General features: G+C 43.2%; 7 protein-coding genes across 10 annotated transcripts in view; 3 read left to right on the top strand and 4 right to left on the bottom strand.

Annotated features, from left to right (window-relative positions):
* The window catches only part of LOC113202120 (protein disulfide-isomerase A5), an 8,125-nt gene extending 7,040 nt beyond the window's left edge, over positions 1-1,085 (bottom strand). Inside the window, exons 1-3 of the mRNA XM_026416207.2 lie at positions 930-1,085; positions 337-566; positions 24-228 (exon numbers count right to left, since the gene is read on the bottom strand). Coding sequence (XP_026271992.1) covers positions 24-228; positions 337-566; positions 930-956 — 462 coding nt within the window. The 5' untranslated portion in view covers positions 957-1,085. The remainder of the gene's footprint in view (positions 1-23; positions 229-336; positions 567-929) is intronic.
* Positions 1,086-1,352: 267 nt separating this feature from the next.
* On the top strand, positions 1,353-2,492 carry LOC113202124 (26S proteasome non-ATPase regulatory subunit 10-like; the record flags this gene model as incomplete). The annotated part of the gene is given in 5 exon segments (XM_026416211.2): positions 1,353-1,462; positions 1,610-1,708; positions 1,798-1,944; positions 2,070-2,242; positions 2,320-2,492. Coding segments are annotated over 5 exon segments (683 nt in total), but the record flags the coding sequence as incomplete, so codon positions are not given.
* Positions 2,483-5,248, bottom strand: LOC113202121 (hydroxyacylglutathione hydrolase, mitochondrial). Of its 3 annotated transcripts, none has more exons than XM_026416208.2 (8): positions 5,093-5,242; positions 4,617-4,713; positions 4,281-4,390; positions 4,045-4,166; positions 3,743-3,963; positions 3,542-3,645; positions 3,233-3,377; positions 2,483-3,135 (listed from the first exon to the last, which is right to left on the bottom strand). In XM_026416208.2, the coding sequence occupies exons 2-8, from the start codon at positions 4,684-4,686 to the stop codon at positions 3,008-3,010; spliced, it is 900 nt and encodes a 299-aa protein (XP_026271993.1). In that variant the 5' UTR covers positions 4,687-4,713; positions 5,093-5,242; the 3' UTR covers positions 2,483-3,007. The 3 variants fall into 3 exon arrangements, with proteins under 3 accessions (XP_026271993.1, XP_052129020.1, XP_026271994.1); XM_052273060.1 differs by lacking the exon at positions 5,093-5,242 and adding an exon at positions 4,933-4,953; XM_026416209.2 differs by lacking the exon at positions 4,617-4,713 and having other exon boundaries at positions 5,093-5,248.
* A 152-nt stretch (positions 5,249-5,400) lies between these two features.
* Positions 5,401-6,762, top strand: LOC113202123 (protein suppressor of variegation 3-7-like). Its single transcript, XM_026416210.2, has 2 exons — positions 5,401-5,999; positions 6,098-6,762. The coding sequence occupies exons 1-2, from the start codon at positions 5,553-5,555 to the stop codon at positions 6,425-6,427; spliced, it is 777 nt and encodes a 258-aa protein (XP_026271995.1). The 5' UTR covers positions 5,401-5,552; the 3' UTR covers positions 6,428-6,762.
* On the bottom strand, positions 6,693-7,883 carry LOC113202125 (5'-deoxynucleotidase HDDC2). The gene is made up of 4 exons (XM_026416213.2): positions 7,621-7,883; positions 7,413-7,540; positions 7,167-7,335; positions 6,693-7,075 (listed from the first exon to the last, which is right to left on the bottom strand). The coding sequence occupies exons 1-4, from the start codon at positions 7,681-7,683 to the stop codon at positions 6,845-6,847; spliced, it is 591 nt and encodes a 196-aa protein (XP_026271998.1). The 5' UTR covers positions 7,684-7,883; the 3' UTR covers positions 6,693-6,844.
* A 70-nt stretch (positions 7,884-7,953) lies between these two features.
* LOC113202096 (rRNA methyltransferase 2, mitochondrial) lies at positions 7,954-9,970 on the top strand. Its single transcript, XM_026416164.2, has 3 exons — positions 7,954-8,306; positions 8,389-8,528; positions 8,610-9,970. Exons 1-3 carry the CDS (start codon positions 8,149-8,151, stop codon positions 9,038-9,040), a joined length of 729 nt encoding a protein of 242 aa, XP_026271949.1. The 5' UTR covers positions 7,954-8,148; the 3' UTR covers positions 9,041-9,970.
* Positions 9,115-16,110, bottom strand: part of LOC113202095 (tropomyosin-1, isoforms 33/34-like) — a 185,573-nt gene continuing 178,577 nt past the window's right edge. For both annotated transcript variants that reach the window (XM_052273056.1, XM_026416163.2), the window contains 3 exons: positions 12,358-12,601; positions 11,709-12,095; positions 9,115-11,162 (listed from right to left, as the gene is read on the bottom strand). In XM_052273056.1, coding sequence (XP_052129016.1) covers positions 10,984-11,162; positions 11,709-12,095; positions 12,358-12,601 — 810 coding nt within the window. In that variant the 3' untranslated portion in view covers positions 9,115-10,983. The remainder of the gene's footprint in view (positions 11,163-11,708; positions 12,096-12,357; positions 12,602-16,110) is intronic.

The raw sequence follows: 16,110 nt of genomic DNA, 5'->3' as shown, positions 1-16,110 counted from the left end.
AAAAAAAAAAAATGGTCACTCACCTCTGGACTTTCTAGATGTTTCACATCAGTAGCAGTATCATCTTCCTCCCATGGTGCATCACCACTAGGATCCTTCATGAAACTGACCATTGACTGCGCAGTCATTTTCCGATCATAATCTTTATGAAACTCTCCGTTTTTATAGTGTTTTAAAGATACAGGTTCAGGATTAACCTTTAACTTCTTGCACATTTTTTTACCTTCCCTGCAAAGCCATAAAGTCAATACATCAGAACAACTATCAAAATTTTACATCAAAATAAAATAGTTGACTACTGTTAAAAAATAATGTGAATGAATGAATAATACTGACCCCGAGCAATCAACAAGAACCATTGTGCCTTGTCCCCGAACAGTACCAGCAGCATCTTTGAAAATACGAACTGTTGAGTCCCCAGCCTTTAATGAGCTAACAAATAACATAAGAACATTGTTTTTTGTTCTAAGCAACTTTTTGAAATCCTTGATATCAGTTACTTCCTCCACGCCTTTGGTAGCTGATCCCCGTTGTGCTGTGGTTACAATGAAACAGCCAGCCAGGAGCTGAAAATTAAAGAAATTAAGATGAAGCAGAAAAAATTTCACAGACAGACAATATTTAAGAGAGTTTTCTGTTGTAAGAACATTTTAGTTGTGTTTATTATGTCAAAGGTTAGGCATCTATTTGGAGTTAAACTAGTAACATAAGAACTGATTCACATAAAAACTACGTCAGAGCAGTCAATTACAATCAATAGAAAATTAACATATCACAGTCGAATAATAATGTTCAGGAAAAATTTAGACCGAATCATAATCTTGAAACCGGTTATTGACATTAGTCGGCAACTGACGTTTCGTCCTCCGTCAACACATAGGCGTAGACTCAAAGATTAACAAATCCTTGATAAGATTTTGTGAACTTACGATGAGAAAGAGTTCTGAGCACCGCATCGCTGACTGATTTAGGCCGAAAATACAGAGATATCAATAAATTTTGGTGCCTAGCACCAAAATGCGGCGTTCACAAGGATGTCTCTTCTCGTCTGCACGTCGGCTGACAAAAAAAATGGACGTATGAGAAACTCACCACTCTTTTCATCATTATATATTTCAATCAAATTAATTTCAATGGAACACAATCTAATTATTTTTAATGAGAAGTAGAGTTTTTTTACAGGTGGAGCAAGAAATGATGGTTTTTTTAATTAAATTCAATCATCTTCTCTGGTGTATAGAGTTCTCATACATGTTGACTAGGTTCCGGAGTTCCGGAGACGCGCCCGGCAATTTTTGTTGTTTTGAATTACTGTTGTTTCTGCAAATCTGCACAAATCTGTAAATCAGTTATGGCTCTACATGCTAAGGAGACGATTCACGACATTGCCTATAAAGGTGATATCCACACAATCAAGTTAAAGCTGCAAGAAGATAGTAAACTTCTGACCAAGAAAGATGATGTAAGTTTAACGGGTTATCATCAACGAATGCTTGTCATCATCCCAGGTTATGTTTCTGTTTTATCTGCCATTTAATACAAGATACAGGGTTTTCACCTATTATCCGATTTGGTGTCTAAAAGAATAACTCGGAAATTGTTTTTTCAGAATGACAGATTGTTGATTCACTGGGCTGCTTTGGGAGGACACGAAGAGCTCCTGAAGCTGCTGTCAGATCTTGGCTCACCAATAGACAGCAAAGACGATGTAGGTCTAAGCCGACAGGCAAACAATTATTTGGTCTCATATTACTTTTGATTTATTTTTTCATGATTAAATTTCTTGATCTTTTTCAGATTGGTTCTACTCCACTAATATTAGCTGCTTCCGCTGGAAAGGAGCAAGTGGTGCATACACTTTTATCTCTAGGGGTGAATGTAAATTCGCAGAATAATGAGGGTCATTCAGCTTTGCAGTATGCTTCATCTAAAGGATGGTTAGAGGTATGGCTCTCAACATTACCACATATATAAAGACTAAATTTCTCATTTGCTTTAAAAAAATTCTAAATTGGCTTCTTTGCTCTCCATCAATTATTTTTTAACTCGTTTTTCTTCTTAATTTGCAGATTGTCCAAAAACTGTTGTCTAGCCATGCCAACGTTAATATCACTGACAAACGAGGGGCGACACCTCTGCACAGAGCTGCTTCTCGAGGAAACACAAACATTGTGAAAGAATTGCTTGCCTGTGGCAACCAACTAGTGGTAGATGCAAAGGATGCTTATGGCAATACACCACTGTAAGTTGATGACTGTACCTTAAGTGTTTTGTTCTTACTCAACTGAATGATCTCACTGGCGTACTGAATACTTGCAGGCATCTTTGCTGTGAAGAAGATAGAGCAGAGGAAGCAGGTTTACTTGTGCAGCATGGTGCAAGCCTGACAATCAAAAACAAAGAGGAGAAAACTCCTCTCGATCTTGCACCACCGACTTTAGCTCGCCAACTTAAGAACTGGGTGGAGCAATAAAAAATGATCTTCAATAAAATCTGTTTATTTATTTGTAACACACATAAGTAAAATTAGACATGAATAGCACTGGAATTGGAATATACCTCCAAATTAGTCCTTCAACATCTGAAGTGGAAATATTGTCTATGGTACCAACATAGACCACATTAAAAAAACAAACAAAAAAACCCTAGAAACATGAAGTTGTGGTCTGACTGCCAACATGTTGCTGGGAACAGAAGAGGCTTTACAACCCTCAAAAACTACATTCTCACTAGATGGTTTTCAAATTGTAACAGTAAAAAACGCTTAATGTTAGCAATCCACTAACTGGGTGTCGAGCAGCAATATAACTACACCCATTTTGAATATCAGTACCACATTATTTGTCAGGTTTTCAACATTTGAATGACAATCAAACAACAGTTTCATGTACTAGGGAAAGCAACATAAACCTTAACCAAAGACAAATAATTAAAGAAATGTAATAAAACTGAACATGTCTTAACATTCAGAGCCTTCAAAATATGACATTTTTGTTTCTGAAAACTTTTAGCCCTTGAAGTTATCTTTTTCTCTGCGAATGTGTTGCATAGTAGCAATTGGATCATGTTGTCCTGAATGTTCTTGGACACTACTTTCACAAACTCTCATGAAAGGATTGGTAAGTTTCTCAATTCCTGGGCAGAAGAATTTATTGGATAACAATAATTAGATAGCAATTTTCCATTTTTAAAAATGCAGTCCTATATGTCTCCTGAGACATTAAGGTCTTACCTATAGTAGATGGAACAGTTGGTTCTTGTCTCTCCCTCTTCTGTTTTGCTCTTGCATCTTGCTCTAGTAAATCATTATTGTGGGGCTCCACATGTTTGGCAAATTTGTAGTTGGCAACTGTGTACTCATGCCCACAAAACACTTTCTGCCAAAAAAAGATGCAAAACCAGATAAAAGTAAATTGGTACTTGATTTGCAGGCAATAACATGATAAGTGCAAGAAATTTGGTATTTGCAAACATAGGTGCAGAGAAATTAGGTGCACAAATCACATTGAACATGTTAAGAGGAAAACTGCAATCAACTCACCGTATCATCTGGCAAATTGCCTAAAATTTCAACCAATGCTTTGTACATTTGCTCTGGGCTGCCTTCAAAAAACCGTCCACATCCTCCAATGAAAAGGGTATCTCCTACAGATAATAGAGAAAGTGTGTGAAGAAAATTGAGAAATTGATCAAACATTGCTGTTTTAGAAAGCATTTGATAACAGTACTGTTATAATCTTACCTGTGAAAACTGCAGAGGGTTCACCAGGTGAACTAACAAGGAAACAAATGTGGCCAGCTGTGTGGCATGGGGTAAACAGTGCTTCTATTTGTAGTTTACCCACTGAAAATGTATTGCCATGAGATACCTTCTTTGTTAGAGCTGGTATTCTATCATCACCCCCATAAACTTCAAGACCAGGATGCCTTTTGACCAGCTCCTCATTTCCTCCAGCATGGTCCCTATAAATTGAGTTAACAGGTTTAAGCAGCAGCCAACATTTGGTTCACAAATATTAAAGCATGAAAATTCAAATTATTTACCAATGATGATGAGTTGTCAGCACAGAGGTCAGACTGACATTTTCTTCTTGGACAGCCTCAAGGGCAGTAGATGGGTTAACTGGATCTACAATCATTGCCTTCTGTGTTTCCTCATCAATGACCTTAAAATCAATGACCACAGTTTAATATGATACAAATAAACTTAAAATTTCTACTTAAAATAAAATAACTTAACCAAAAAGGTAGACTAAGTTTTAAAAAAATCTACTACTTACCAAATACATATAATTGTCTTGTAGAGCAGGCAAAACACGGACCCTCATTTTTTTACTAACTTGCTCTGTGGTTGATAAACTATGGAGTCCCTGAGACCGGAAAGTGATTGCTGGAACAAATGAAACATATGTAAAAAATATGACTAAGCCGCACAAAACACATTAAATTGTATTTTATTAAGGGATCAGCTTTAATCAGCTATATGTTTAAAATCTTAACATGAATTGAGTTAAATCATAAAGTTTAAAGACTTGATATTATCATGAAAACTTTTATGCAATGGGTTTGTTTACAAGAACAAAGCTGATTAAAAACTTGAATGAAGCAAGAGTCACCTCGAAAGTACGCAGCAGTTAAACGTTGTGCCACGCAGTTGGGCAAGGATCGAAAGACAGCGCTGAACATTAGGAAATATCACACTGCTTTCATTACCTTTTTTGATGGGGAGAAAAAAAAATATTCAAAAGAATTAAAATTGCTGCACCACATTATCCTATATATCCAGTACAAAATGGCATGATGCCTCAGCATGCCCCTTAAAGACAGGTAACGAAAATAGGGAAGAATCTTTTCTCTCTTAATTCCCTTCCCCCAGGCATTAATACAGGTTTTTGGATTTCATCCCTCACTGATTAATGAAAGAAAACATACCTAACCACCCAAGCTACTGACATGACAACACAACCGGGACTTCGGAAAAACGGAGAGGAAATGTCAACTAAATGAAATCAGGACCAATGCCGGATATTGTCGTTAAATGACATGAAAATAAACAAAAATTAGAATTCTGAAAACTCTAGATCCTACTCACCAGACGATTGACGATTGTGATTGTAGAAAGGTAATCGCGAGGGGCAGTAGGGCCACTTCATTCATGTAGGTCGGTAGGCAACTGCCAGCGCCTTAAGCTCATGCAACTCTCCTCTCTGGGTGGACATGTCAATCAAGGTGGGATCTGCTGCGGGATTTCCCTTCTCGAAATAGTAAAATAAAGTGCAGATGTCAATGCTCATTGGCAACGGTTTTGATTCTGTACTTTTATCAAAAGTGTGTGATATTTCTAAGTATTATAATCATAGAAGTGAGAAATTTAAAGCCTAATCTGAGAGACATTTCGTGTTGAAAGGTTACGGACCTGGCCTGCTGGGCCTTGGCCGAGAGCTAAGAGGGCTCATTTACCTAGTTCCGTGAACCTAGAGAAGGCAGGCGTTCGTAAACAATAAACATTGCTCAAAAGCAACCTAAAAGACATTACTTGAAAAAACAAGAATATGTTGTCCGAAATAACAGCTATCAATTTATCACATATTGATGGTGCTAAGCTTCAGGCTAGTGTTTCCGAAGTGTCTACACCGGTTGCGAAGAAGAGGCCGATGAAGGAAGATGAAGCCACCGACACCGTTCACCTAACCCCTGCTAAAGAGTTCTGGTCAGAGGAAAGGTTAAACAAACGAGCAAAAAAGTTCAGGGTAGAATGGATGAATGAAGATTATTTTAAGGACTGGCTCCGACCGCATCCAACGGATGAAACTTACTGCATCTGCGTTGCTTGTGACATAAGACTTCGCTGTGGGAAATCAGAACTTGAAAAACATGCATCTGGTTTGAAGCATTGCAAGAGATTGGAAGCAATGAAAGAAAATCCAAACCATGTCTCACGACTAGCTATGCTGTCAGATAGTTCCCAGTCACAAACAGAGCAAATGCTTTCTGAAGAGGTAAATTATGAGTGTTTGGAATGTTATGTTATTACGTATGTTAATTTATCCATTACAATACAAGAATTTTGTTTTATCTAATACTTCTTTTCTTGCAGAATGGAACCTTTTATGTTGCAACAGAAGACCTCGAGCACTCTGCTGCAGGGGTAGCTGACAGTACTCTCTCTAAAGCTCTCATAAAGTTATCTAAATACTTGGATGACAATTCTGACATTGCGCAGCAAAAACTTAAAATGGCAGAGTTGGAGCACCAGCGTAGGATGCAAGTTTTAAACAAGGAACTAGAATTGAGGGCCATCGAAGTATTAATTAGGCAAAAAGAATTACAAAACTTACATACTTTTGCAACATTGCAGAAACCTGAGTTGGAAACACAGTCACTAATCATTCATAATGTGGATGACGACGAACTTGACAAATCGTGACTCTTAACTTTTCGCAAAAATCTTTTTCTTTTCTGTTTTCTCTGCCTGGGGTGATGATGGTCCAATATTAAAATCTCTAGAATAATGTTTTACTTTTTTAAAGATATTAATACAAATTCAGTTTTGACATTTTGTTTAAGAAAAATTATTGCTTCAAGTAGTGTCACTTGTGTTTTGGTTCCAAATTGAACCGTAAATTGTGTTAACTATTATGTAATTATAGAAGTATCAGTTGGCTTTTGTGATAAGTTCAAAGATAACTTAGTACAAAGATGTATGCCAGTTATATTCCAGATTATAAAATAAAGAAAAAAAGGTGTACATAATTTCCTGAATCATTTGGTTATTACTTTCTCTAACAGTAACTTTTACATAATCAAAATTAAATTTTGAAAGAAGAAAAAACTTGTTGGATAGCTACTTGTTCTGGATTTCAACTTTAACAAATTCAGAGCGGCGTTTATGAAGTTCTTTGACAAGAGAAAGTACGAGGGGATGGGAAAACTTATCTTTTGTGGAATCAAAAAATTCTTGGAGATGCCCAGGCTGATTTTCTTCCTTTTCATAAGAAAAAGCTTCTAAAATCATATCAAGGCTATCAAGTTCTTTAACAAATTTGGCTTCAGGAGTCATTTTGGCTTCATATTCCTGAAAAAAAAGAAAAAGTATCCAAGAGGGTTGAAAATAGTAATTGCCGTAATTGTTAAAGTTTGTTTGACAGTTAATAAGATCCATCTACCTTGTATAAAGAATACAGCTCTACTCCACTGACACCAGCCAAATCACATAACTCCTTCATAGCTTCATCCTCTCTCCTATGTTTTTCTTCCGGGTCCACTCCACAGTGAGGCGTAATATCACCTACAATACATTCAGCTAAATCATGAATAAGTGCTAGCTGCATGCACCTGTGCATGGAAATTAACAAGATTTTAAAAAACGTCATGACAAGAATGGAGTTCCCAATCTGCTACACTACACTCACTTTACTTTATCTACAGAGGTTTCTGATGAATCAAGAAGGAATGTTATGATAGCCATCCGATGCATGTGGCCAGCGACACATTCTGGATCTGGTACATGTCTCAGCACCCAACCAGTTCTCTTGACATGCTTAAACGTTATAATATCACGGAAGAGATTAAATTCTGAAGTTAATAGTACTTTCATAACTTAACATTCTGATATGGTACCTTTAATTTTCCGACAAGGAATAAGAAATCCAACATTTTTGTACTAGATGTGGAACCTTCCATTTTCGTTCTGTAGGCAGAAAGGAACCAAGCAAAATTAACGCTTTGTTGGTATTTTCTAAAAATGGTCTTTCTCTTTTCCTGATTTTGCTCTGATGACAACTGTTCAAGCCGACGAGGCGATTATGCCGGCAAACTGAGCTGGAAACCTCAGTTTGTGGTTTGTGGTTTTGTTTGCTTCCCCCTTCCCCCTTTTCTTCAGATGTTTCCGATGTTTCGGTTCTTCTGCTAATCTTTCTGAACGCAGAATTCGCCATATGTGGCCCCTCTTTCCCCCATGTCCCCCCCCCCCCCGCTTCTGCTTATTTTGATTTTGCGTACCGTTTCACATTACACGGATTTAGCTTTTTGTGTAAAATTCATAATATGTCAGTTAGATAGAAAGACAGCACTCGATGTTAGGTGGCCAATACTGAGTAATCTCAAACAAAGACCTTTTAAATATCCGTGTTGATTAATAAAATAGTCATGTTGCCAAAACCTAACCTCCGATGCTTTGGTACCTGCCAAGCTTTACTAAAACAAATCCCAACTGACCTGAAGGGGCGTAAAACAAGTTCTCAAGAATGGTTGAAACGTCAATTCAAGGATCCATATGTTGAAAAATCTAAACTCCAAAACTATAGGTAATTATTAAAATACACAGAAAGATGTATGACTCAGGAACTGCCGCACTGATTTGTTCATTTATTTATTCGTTTTCAAAAGGAGTCGCAGTGCTTTTAAGTTGATTGAAATAGATGAAAAGTTTAAGTTCCTTAATCCTGGACTTACTGTCGTTGACTGTGGAGCATCTCCTGGTGGCTGGACACAAGTGGCTTCTAATCGGTGCAACGCAGATGCAAATGGTAAGCTGCTTGTATGGAATCTTAAGAGTCCATTTCAAATATTTTAAAACTGCACTAACTCATATTATATTCGTATTTCAGATGCAAATGCTCCTGTAGGTACAGTGGTAGGGATTGATTTAATTAAGATCCACCCCATACCTGGTGCAACTTTACTTAGTCCAATGGATTTTACCTCACCTGTCACTCAAAAGAAATTACTCGAAGTTTTAGATGGTAAACTTGTGGACGTATTTATGAGCGATATGGCCCCTAATGCAACAGGACTTGCATCTCTAGATCATGAACAAATTATAAGTTTAAATATGCAAGCATTACGGTTTGCACTTCAAGTTTCAAGGCCTGGGAGTGTTTTACTAGTTAAAATTTGGAATGGTGGTTTGTTAAAGACCTTTCTTCAAGATTTAGAAAAATTTTATTGTAAAGTTCAGATTGTTAAACCTCCTGCAAGCCGAAAAGACTCAGCTGAAATATATATTTTCAGTCAAGGCTTTAAAGGCTTAAAAAAATAAAATATAATAACCAGAAAAATACAGAAGTAGGTTTTTATATGCTGGTGGTTGTGTGGAATGAATAAAACAATCTGTTGATATGTTCCAATCCCAATTTATTCTTCAGAAGTTATACAATGTTAAACCTAAACTTGTAACATGTTAACACTACAATTATATTTCTGATAGCTGTATGAGTCATTGATAATCCAACATAGCAGCAGAGAGAAGAAAAAAGTGATTGAAGATTATTGTAATTTTCTTAAAATCATGGTACAAGGCCTTAGATTCTTCTTTGGAAGACATTGTAAACAAATGCAAAAGTATCTAAAGGGAGGCAGCAATACACTAAGCCCAAAGTAATCCCATAAGTTTGAAAGGAACCATCATAGATCCTCAAAATAGCATGGAATTTAAATTGGTTTTACACATATCACAAAGTTCAGTGTACATGTTGATAGATGCTAAATTTTGTTGAATTTTTGTTGGTTTCCAAATCATAGCCACAGGTTACTTTCAGTTGAAGGTAATTATGCATAGTTGTGCCCATAAAATGTCTCTCCAGTCTGTTTAAAATCTACACAGCACCAGAAAACTGTAAGTGTCTGGAAAAAATATAAATAATACTACACATTCCTCAATACTTCCCTACTTGATTCAGGCCAAACAATTTAAGTCCACAGGATATGACTCTTCATTGATCCTCTACGTTGGCCTGGACTTTTCATTTGGAGGCCTGGTTTTCAACAAGCAGAACTTTCACCAAAAATTTTGTTTATTGTCGAACAATCAAAGTCACTTTCTTTTTCTTTCTGAATTCCTTCAATAGCTACAAAACTCATTCATGGGCACATTCATACCTCCATTATGCGATATGTACCTTGGTTCCGACTATCAGAAATTGATGTGTACTGAAAAGAGATATGTGAACATAAAAATGAAATGGTTCGATTTTGCTTAGTGTGACAATATTTTCAAGCGTATTCCTCTTTATCTTACAGTATATCATTCACTCACTCATCATACACTCAGCTGTGAAAAGAATCAAGCTGTCTATAGAAAAAAAGAAAGAAAACAAAACTATTTCTTAATGGCTTTAAAGCAATAAGAATATTAGTTTTATCAATATTATTATCACTGAACTCTAAATCAAAGGTTGTACTGTACATAAAGAAATTTTAAGTTCCTCATAAAATTAGGCCAGCATGTTGTTTAACTTGCCTTAATCCACCCTCTCTTCCAAGACCTTAATTTGTGCCACATAACATTTATCTTTCCAACTTCAAGAACATGTGTTTCCATATGGCTATAAATATAATGAGATTGATAAAGTCTAATCAAAATTCAGTTCTACTTGACTGTGACAAATACCCTTTTCTCTCAACCAACGTAACAATTTGCCATGAAGAGGTTGGTTTCATCCGCAATAAAACTTGTGGAGAGTTCTGATGCATTTGTTCATAAGAATTCATAATTTACCCATCCAGCAGCATACGGCATGTTATCCAGCACTCGCCATAAAACTGACTAAAAAATCTTTAACTTTCATCACAGGGTGGGTTTATGTTTTTTACACGCTGACAGTATCAACTTTGAAAATGACCCAGTAAGCGAGGAGCTAACAGGAAGTTAATCACAGGGGCAATACAAGTTAAGATAAGAGAGCATTTTTATCAACTCACTCTCCGTCTCTCGCAAATCCACACCCTTATTACACACACACACGCTCACATACAGCAGATGCACACACACTCGCACACAAACTTTTGTCCCGTTGCTCTAGGCCTACCCCTCCCTTCTCGCCCCAGCGGCCACCGCCACAACCGCCAGCGGCCAGCACTTCACCCCATTCCGGCGCTCCCAAACTCGCATCCACACACACACACACACACCAACATACTCGCACACTCGCGCGCTCTCACACACACACACAGCTATAGTCAGGTGACGGCGACCTCCACAGCCTAGAAGCTGTCCACGTCGAACATGTCCAGGCTGCTGGCGGGCTGGTAGACGTCCTCCTCCTCCCGCACCGACAGGCAGTCCTTGGGCGAGCACGTGACGCGGCCCACGGGGCTGCACTCGCACTGCAGACACGAGCCCGTGTCCCGGGGCAGCACTTCCCCGACCCGGTAGGTGCTCCCTGGAAAAGGCAATCACGCAAAGTCGTCAGTAACTCCAGGTACATATGTTCAGATGAGACGTATGGAAAGCACGAAAGTCACGTAACACTGCAACATGGAGCTTGAAAGGGACCCGTCAACTTTCGAAGTTTTATACCGTGCCGCAAAGCACGCGTGCCTTTCGTCCCCGATCACAGCGCCTCAAGGGATCATCGAGAAAGTACGTCCGTTTTCTTTTTTCTTTCTTTTTTTTCAGATTCATTTAGCAAATTAATGGGACACGGCGCCTGTGAGACTCTGGGTAGGCCATCCCGCAGTACACGCCCGTCCTGAATGCAGGATATTGCCTACCCAGCAGGCGCTATGAGAGCTTGCAGAGGCTGTACCTGGCCTGGCAGGTTCGTAACGGCGAATGGCCGACGTACTTTATGGATGATCCCTTACAGATCGAGCAAATGTAGGCAACCAGCACACACGTGCGCGCACGACACAATATTGCTACGAAAATCGAGACGAAAAGTAAGGATTTCTTGTGATGTTTCCAGTCGAGCGAGCCCGACTCTCACCCAGGACGTGACAGAGGAGCTCCGTGGTGGTGGGCGCGCTGGTGGTGGTGGCGTTGACCGGGCTGGCCGTGGTGGCCACCCCCTGCGTCACACTGCTGCTGATGATGATGCTGCTGCTGTTGCTGTTGCTGCTGGCGCCGGTGCCGCCCTCCTCAGCGCCCGTCGGCCCCGTCGGCGTGGACGCCGCCTCGGTGCCGGATTGCTCGGAGTGCTCGGGGAGCTCGGCCTGTGGGTTGGACGTCGGGTCCTGCGCCGCCCCGGTCGTCGGCTGCCCTCCCGACGAGGTCGCGTCGGCCCCCGTGGCGGCTCCGACGCCGGCCCCCGCGATGGAGGGCGGGACCGTGGAGGCGGCCGAGGAGGCCGCGGTGTCGTTGGCCGGGGCGTCACCTGCGAGCACGCCGCAGAGAGGGTAGGATCAGGCCTATGGGGCACCTTACTCAAAAAAATAAACCTAACACTTACATCCTCAAAAAAAAATAAAATAAAAGAATAAAATAAAAGAATAAAATAAAATCAGAAAGCAATCAAGTCAAGAAAAATGAAAGGAAAAACAGAAAAATTGTCGTGCACTTGAATTTATATGGAAGTACCCCTCGATCAGATCCCGTGTCCGCACGTGCGCGACACGTGGCTCGGGACCGGGGCTTACCGTCGCCCTCAGGTGAAACCTGCTCCGACGCGCCGCCGCTCACGTCCCCAGAGGTTCCCAGGGGCGCCGCCGCAGCTGACGCAGCTGACGCAGCCGGCGCGGCCGTCGAATCGTCCTGGCAGCTGCTGAAGGGCGCGCGGCCGCGGCAGGGGCCCTGAGCCGTTGAAGGGGGGCAGTCCTGCCACCAGCAGAACACCTCGCCGTCCAGGCACACGCAGAACTCGCAAGGGTCTGGGCGGGTCACCTGTGAAACGAAAATCAAAACAAAGGTGTTAATTTTTACTTTTTCGGAGTTGTAAAAATGCCACCCTTAACCTAATGAACCAAGACTTCAATATTTAAAAATAAAACACAACTGAAACTGAAAATCAGCAGGAGCGCCTCGGAAAGAAAAAAGAGTCGACCTCTCCTTCCTTCTTTTTCGAGACGATCACTCGGCAGGGGAGTGGGTGGGTCGTTCTACTTCACCTGATTTTTGTTTGCTTCCACATCAATGGGATGCGTGGAGCGGAAAAGTGCGAGGGAAAACCGACCGTGAGAGAACGGCAGTGAGAGGAGCAGGGGCAAGAGGAAGAGGGAGAAAGGGAGGGGGGGGGGAGGGGAGAGTTAGAAAAGGGAGAAAAAAAAGGGTACGAAAAGGGGAGAGAAGACCATCACGGACAGCGCAGCGCGGCAGATATTTGCCATTATTCGTGCCAGCGATTTCATGAGGATGAAGTTCTCGACCGAGTCCTTGGCTCTGCTGATTCGCTGCTGCCCTCCCCCCCCTCCGCGCCCTGGTTCACCGGCCTCCACACCCCTTCCCTTATCAGGTCCGCAGACAATCGCGGAGAGGAACGGGGCCCAGCCTGATATTGGATTTTGAAATTGTGCAGAAGGAAAGTTGGAGTGGTGGATTGTCACGCGACGAATTCCTATGGCCGTGCCGAGTGCTCGTCTCGGCAGGAGCGGGCTGGGGTGGGCGGGCTGGGGCCGGTGGGGCAGAGCAGAGCGGGGCGTGCAGGGAACGGCCTCACCGCTGATGGTGTGTACGGCTGAGAGGAGACGCGGGTTGAGCCACACCGAAGGGGATGGGGCTGAAACTCCGCGCGCTGCATACGGACTACGGACGCGACGCAGAGTTAGAGACGGCGTGGACGGCGTCAAGCAAAATAAATAAAATAATAGCGAAGCGTCTTCGAAGAGAGTCGACAGGCTCTCTCTCCAATCCAAAAAGAAAAGAGCAGGTGAATAGTAGGGGTACTCGAAAAAAAAAAAAAAGAAAAAAACAACAAAAAACAACAACATCTATACCCCCTCCCCTCCCTCTTTCATCCGAATGGCGCGAACCTTATGCTCTTTTCATTTCTTTTGAATGGCTATTGCGAGTGACCAGCCTCTCGTTCTTTTTTTGCCCCAGTTCGTGTTCCCCTCACCCTTGTACCACACACACACACTCACACACACGAGTGATGGATAAGGAAATAAAAGAGCGGAGAGATTGGACTATCAAATCAGTTGATTGGCTACCTTCCAATCGCTCCATTTTTCCCCCAGCCTACCAGCCTCTCCTCACCTCCACACACAGCTCTCTCTCTCTCTGCCCCCCTTTCCCTCTGGCTCCCTCCCTCCCCCCCTTCTCTCTCTCCCTCCCTTCCTCCATGCGAAAGCTTTGATCCGCTTAGAGCATAGCATTAGTCTATTGTAACGCGACCGGGGCAATATGCATGTGAGCGACCTTTAGCCCCACGGAAGGCGGGGGAAAAAAACCAACACGAAACGAGATCAAAACGCGTGTGCATATTGCGTTTTTCTGAATGGGCTAAATCGAGTTAAATGAGAAATGAAACACGCATGAAAAAGACTGCAAACGAGAAGTTACTTACTTGGCAATAAAAAAAAAGGATCTTCCGCGTTGAAATTGCCAGTATCACTGTGGAAATGTAAAACAAGCAAGCCGCGGAGAAATTAGGAAATTAGACCGAAGAGGCGCCGTTAGGCCTCGAGTAGCCGACGAAGCTCCGCGGTGGCGGGGCGGGGCGGGGGGCGTGGGCGGGGTGGGGCAGAGGAGCGGCCTCGCACCGCGCTGCGAGCAGCAGCAGCAGCAGCCCTCCAGAACCGAGGGAAGGCATCCGTCTTACGCCTTCTTAGCCTAATGCTGCGTGACAAAGTCTCTTGGAGCAAACTCTCTCACGGCGCGACGGCAGAACGCGCGAGAGTGGGACAGAGAAAGATGAAGTTGCGCCGCGCGCGGGAGAGAGCGAGCGAGTCGAGGAGAAAGAGCGAGAGAGAGAGAGAGAGAGCAAGTGGGAGCCGTCCCAAGGCAATAATCGTCGCAAAGGATGAGGGGGAATCGCTAACTGTTGCTGCGGATGGGTTGCCCCACCCTCTCTACCTCTTTCCCCTCTTAGGTTGATGATTGTTGAGGCGAGGGGGCTGAGGCTGGAGCGGCTGGAGGGGGGCGCGCCGCCGCTGAGGCTGCCGCCGCCTTCCGAGGCGCCCCGCGCGACTAATGTGTGCCTCTCCTGGAGTTTGTTCAGTCGGAAGGAGACAGCCCATTAGTTCGCAAAAAGCAAACCCCCTTTGCCGCCAACGGCTACCGCCGCCGCCGCCTAGAAATGAAGTACCCTGTCCGCTTTTTATTCAACACCCATCAGTCAGTAATTTTTGTACGATTACCATTGAGAATCGTGGAGGGAAGGGCGAGGTTTTAATTTTCCGGTAAAGGCAGAGGGGAAGGGAAACAATCTCTCTTCCCGGGCAGCATTAGTTTCGTAACATTTCATTCGATTTCATTGAAAAACTGTACGGTGGATATTATTTACATTGTTGTTATGATTGTCGCTGTAATGGTGGTGTTTTTTTTAAATTTTAAATTATTATTATTATCATCACGATGATGGTGAGGATGATTATTATTCCGACAGTCACCCCCGGGGCGACGGCACGGGGACACAATGGCAGCGACGCGGGCGCGGCCGAGTAGCGATAGAACGGCCGTCATTAAAATTCGAAGCGGTGCGGGCGACAGAGCGAGAGAGAGAAAGAGGGAGAGAAACAATAAAACACCTTGCCCACTGCGGGAAAACAACGAGAAAGGGCGCGGCGCGGGGGCTGGCGAAAAAAAAGAGGGGAGAGAAAACGGACACGACGAAAAACAATCTCGCTCGTTGCCGTAGCCATGAGGCGCGCCGCGAGCGCCGCGAGGCAGGCCTCCTCGGGGGCGAGGCGGGGAGGGCGGCTTGTCCAGCGCGCCGTGCTGCTAAACCCGGTCCGACCACGCGGCACAAATAATAAAACGTGGGTGTTGTTGGATGGTGTCGCTCGCTCGCTCCGGACCCTACACCTCTACAGCTGTAAGACCCTGCTGATCATCTTTGTCACACTATCCGATCTGTCTGTCTGTCTGTCTGTCTGTCTGTCTGTCTGTCTCGCTCTCTTGGCTTGCTTCACCCCACATTCCGGCTTTCCCCTGCTGCATCGCTGTAGATTTATCCAGGGGAGGAGGAGGAGAGTAAGGCGCGCGTGTCTCCGGTAACACGATTAGCTTCCGAGGCCACACACACACACGCACACACACGCGCTCTCTCTTTCTCTCTCTCATTCTCTCTCGCTCTCAGTGGCTGCACTTAGAGTCGACCCCGAGGGCTCCGCCCCGCCACCCGCAACACCGCTCCGCGAAGAGACGTCCATCCGGATGTGGGGCTTCGAGTCCACCGCTGTGTAACGCCTCTCGCCGAGCTCGCTCCACTCCCGCCCCGAGGGGGCTTACAC

The sequence above is a fragment of the Frankliniella occidentalis genome, unplaced genomic scaffold (assembly GCF_000697945.3).
Source record: "Frankliniella occidentalis isolate FOCC.00 unplaced genomic scaffold, Focc_3.1 Scaffold241, whole genome shotgun sequence".
NCBI classification, from domain to species: domain Eukaryota; kingdom Metazoa; phylum Arthropoda; class Insecta; order Thysanoptera; family Thripidae; genus Frankliniella; species Frankliniella occidentalis.
Note: the sequence above shows the minus strand (reverse complement) of the source record. Positions and strands in the feature narration are given on the sequence as shown.

What these genes read in the sequence shown, in the direction of transcription:
- LOC113202121 (XM_026416208.2), bottom strand. Translation starts at nt 4,686, where the DNA reads ATGTTCAGCGCTGTCTTTCGATCCTTGCCCAACTGCGTGGCACAACGT. An exon ending in ACCCTCTGCAGTTTTCACAG is followed by an intron (nt 3,646 to 3,742) that starts GTAAGATTATAA and finishes TATTATCTGTAG; the next exon opens with GAGATACCCTTTTCATTGGA. An exon ending in GCAATTTGCCAGATGATACG is followed by an intron (nt 3,378 to 3,541) that starts GTGAGTTGATTG and finishes TTTTTTTGGCAG; the next exon opens with AAAGTGTTTTGTGGGCATGA.
- LOC113202123 (XM_026416210.2), top strand. Translation starts at nt 5,553, where the DNA reads ATGTTGTCCGAAATAACAGCTATCAATTTATCACATATTGATGGTGCT. An exon ending in AGCAAATGCTTTCTGAAGAG is followed by an intron (nt 6,000 to 6,097) that starts GTAAATTATGAG and finishes CTTTTCTTGCAG; the next exon opens with AATGGAACCTTTTATGTTGC.
- LOC113202125 (XM_026416213.2), bottom strand. Translation starts at nt 7,683, where the DNA reads ATGGAAGGTTCCACATCTAGTACAAAAATGTTGGATTTCTTATTCCTT. An exon ending in TCCTTGTCGGAAAATTAAAG is followed by an intron (nt 7,541 to 7,620) that starts GTACCATATCAG and finishes ATAACGTTTAAG; the next exon opens with CATGTCAAGAGAACTGGTTG. An exon ending in ACCTCTGTAGATAAAGTAAA is followed by an intron (nt 7,336 to 7,412) that starts GTGAGTGTAGTG and finishes TTCCATGCACAG; the next exon opens with GTGCATGCAGCTAGCACTTA.
- LOC113202096 (XM_026416164.2), top strand. Translation starts at nt 8,149, where the DNA reads ATGTTGCCAAAACCTAACCTCCGATGCTTTGGTACCTGCCAAGCTTTA. An exon ending in TCTAAACTCCAAAACTATAG is followed by an intron (nt 8,307 to 8,388) that starts GTAATTATTAAA and finishes CGTTTTCAAAAG; the next exon opens with GAGTCGCAGTGCTTTTAAGT. An exon ending in GTGCAACGCAGATGCAAATG is followed by an intron (nt 8,529 to 8,609) that starts GTAAGCTGCTTG and finishes TTCGTATTTCAG; the next exon opens with ATGCAAATGCTCCTGTAGGT.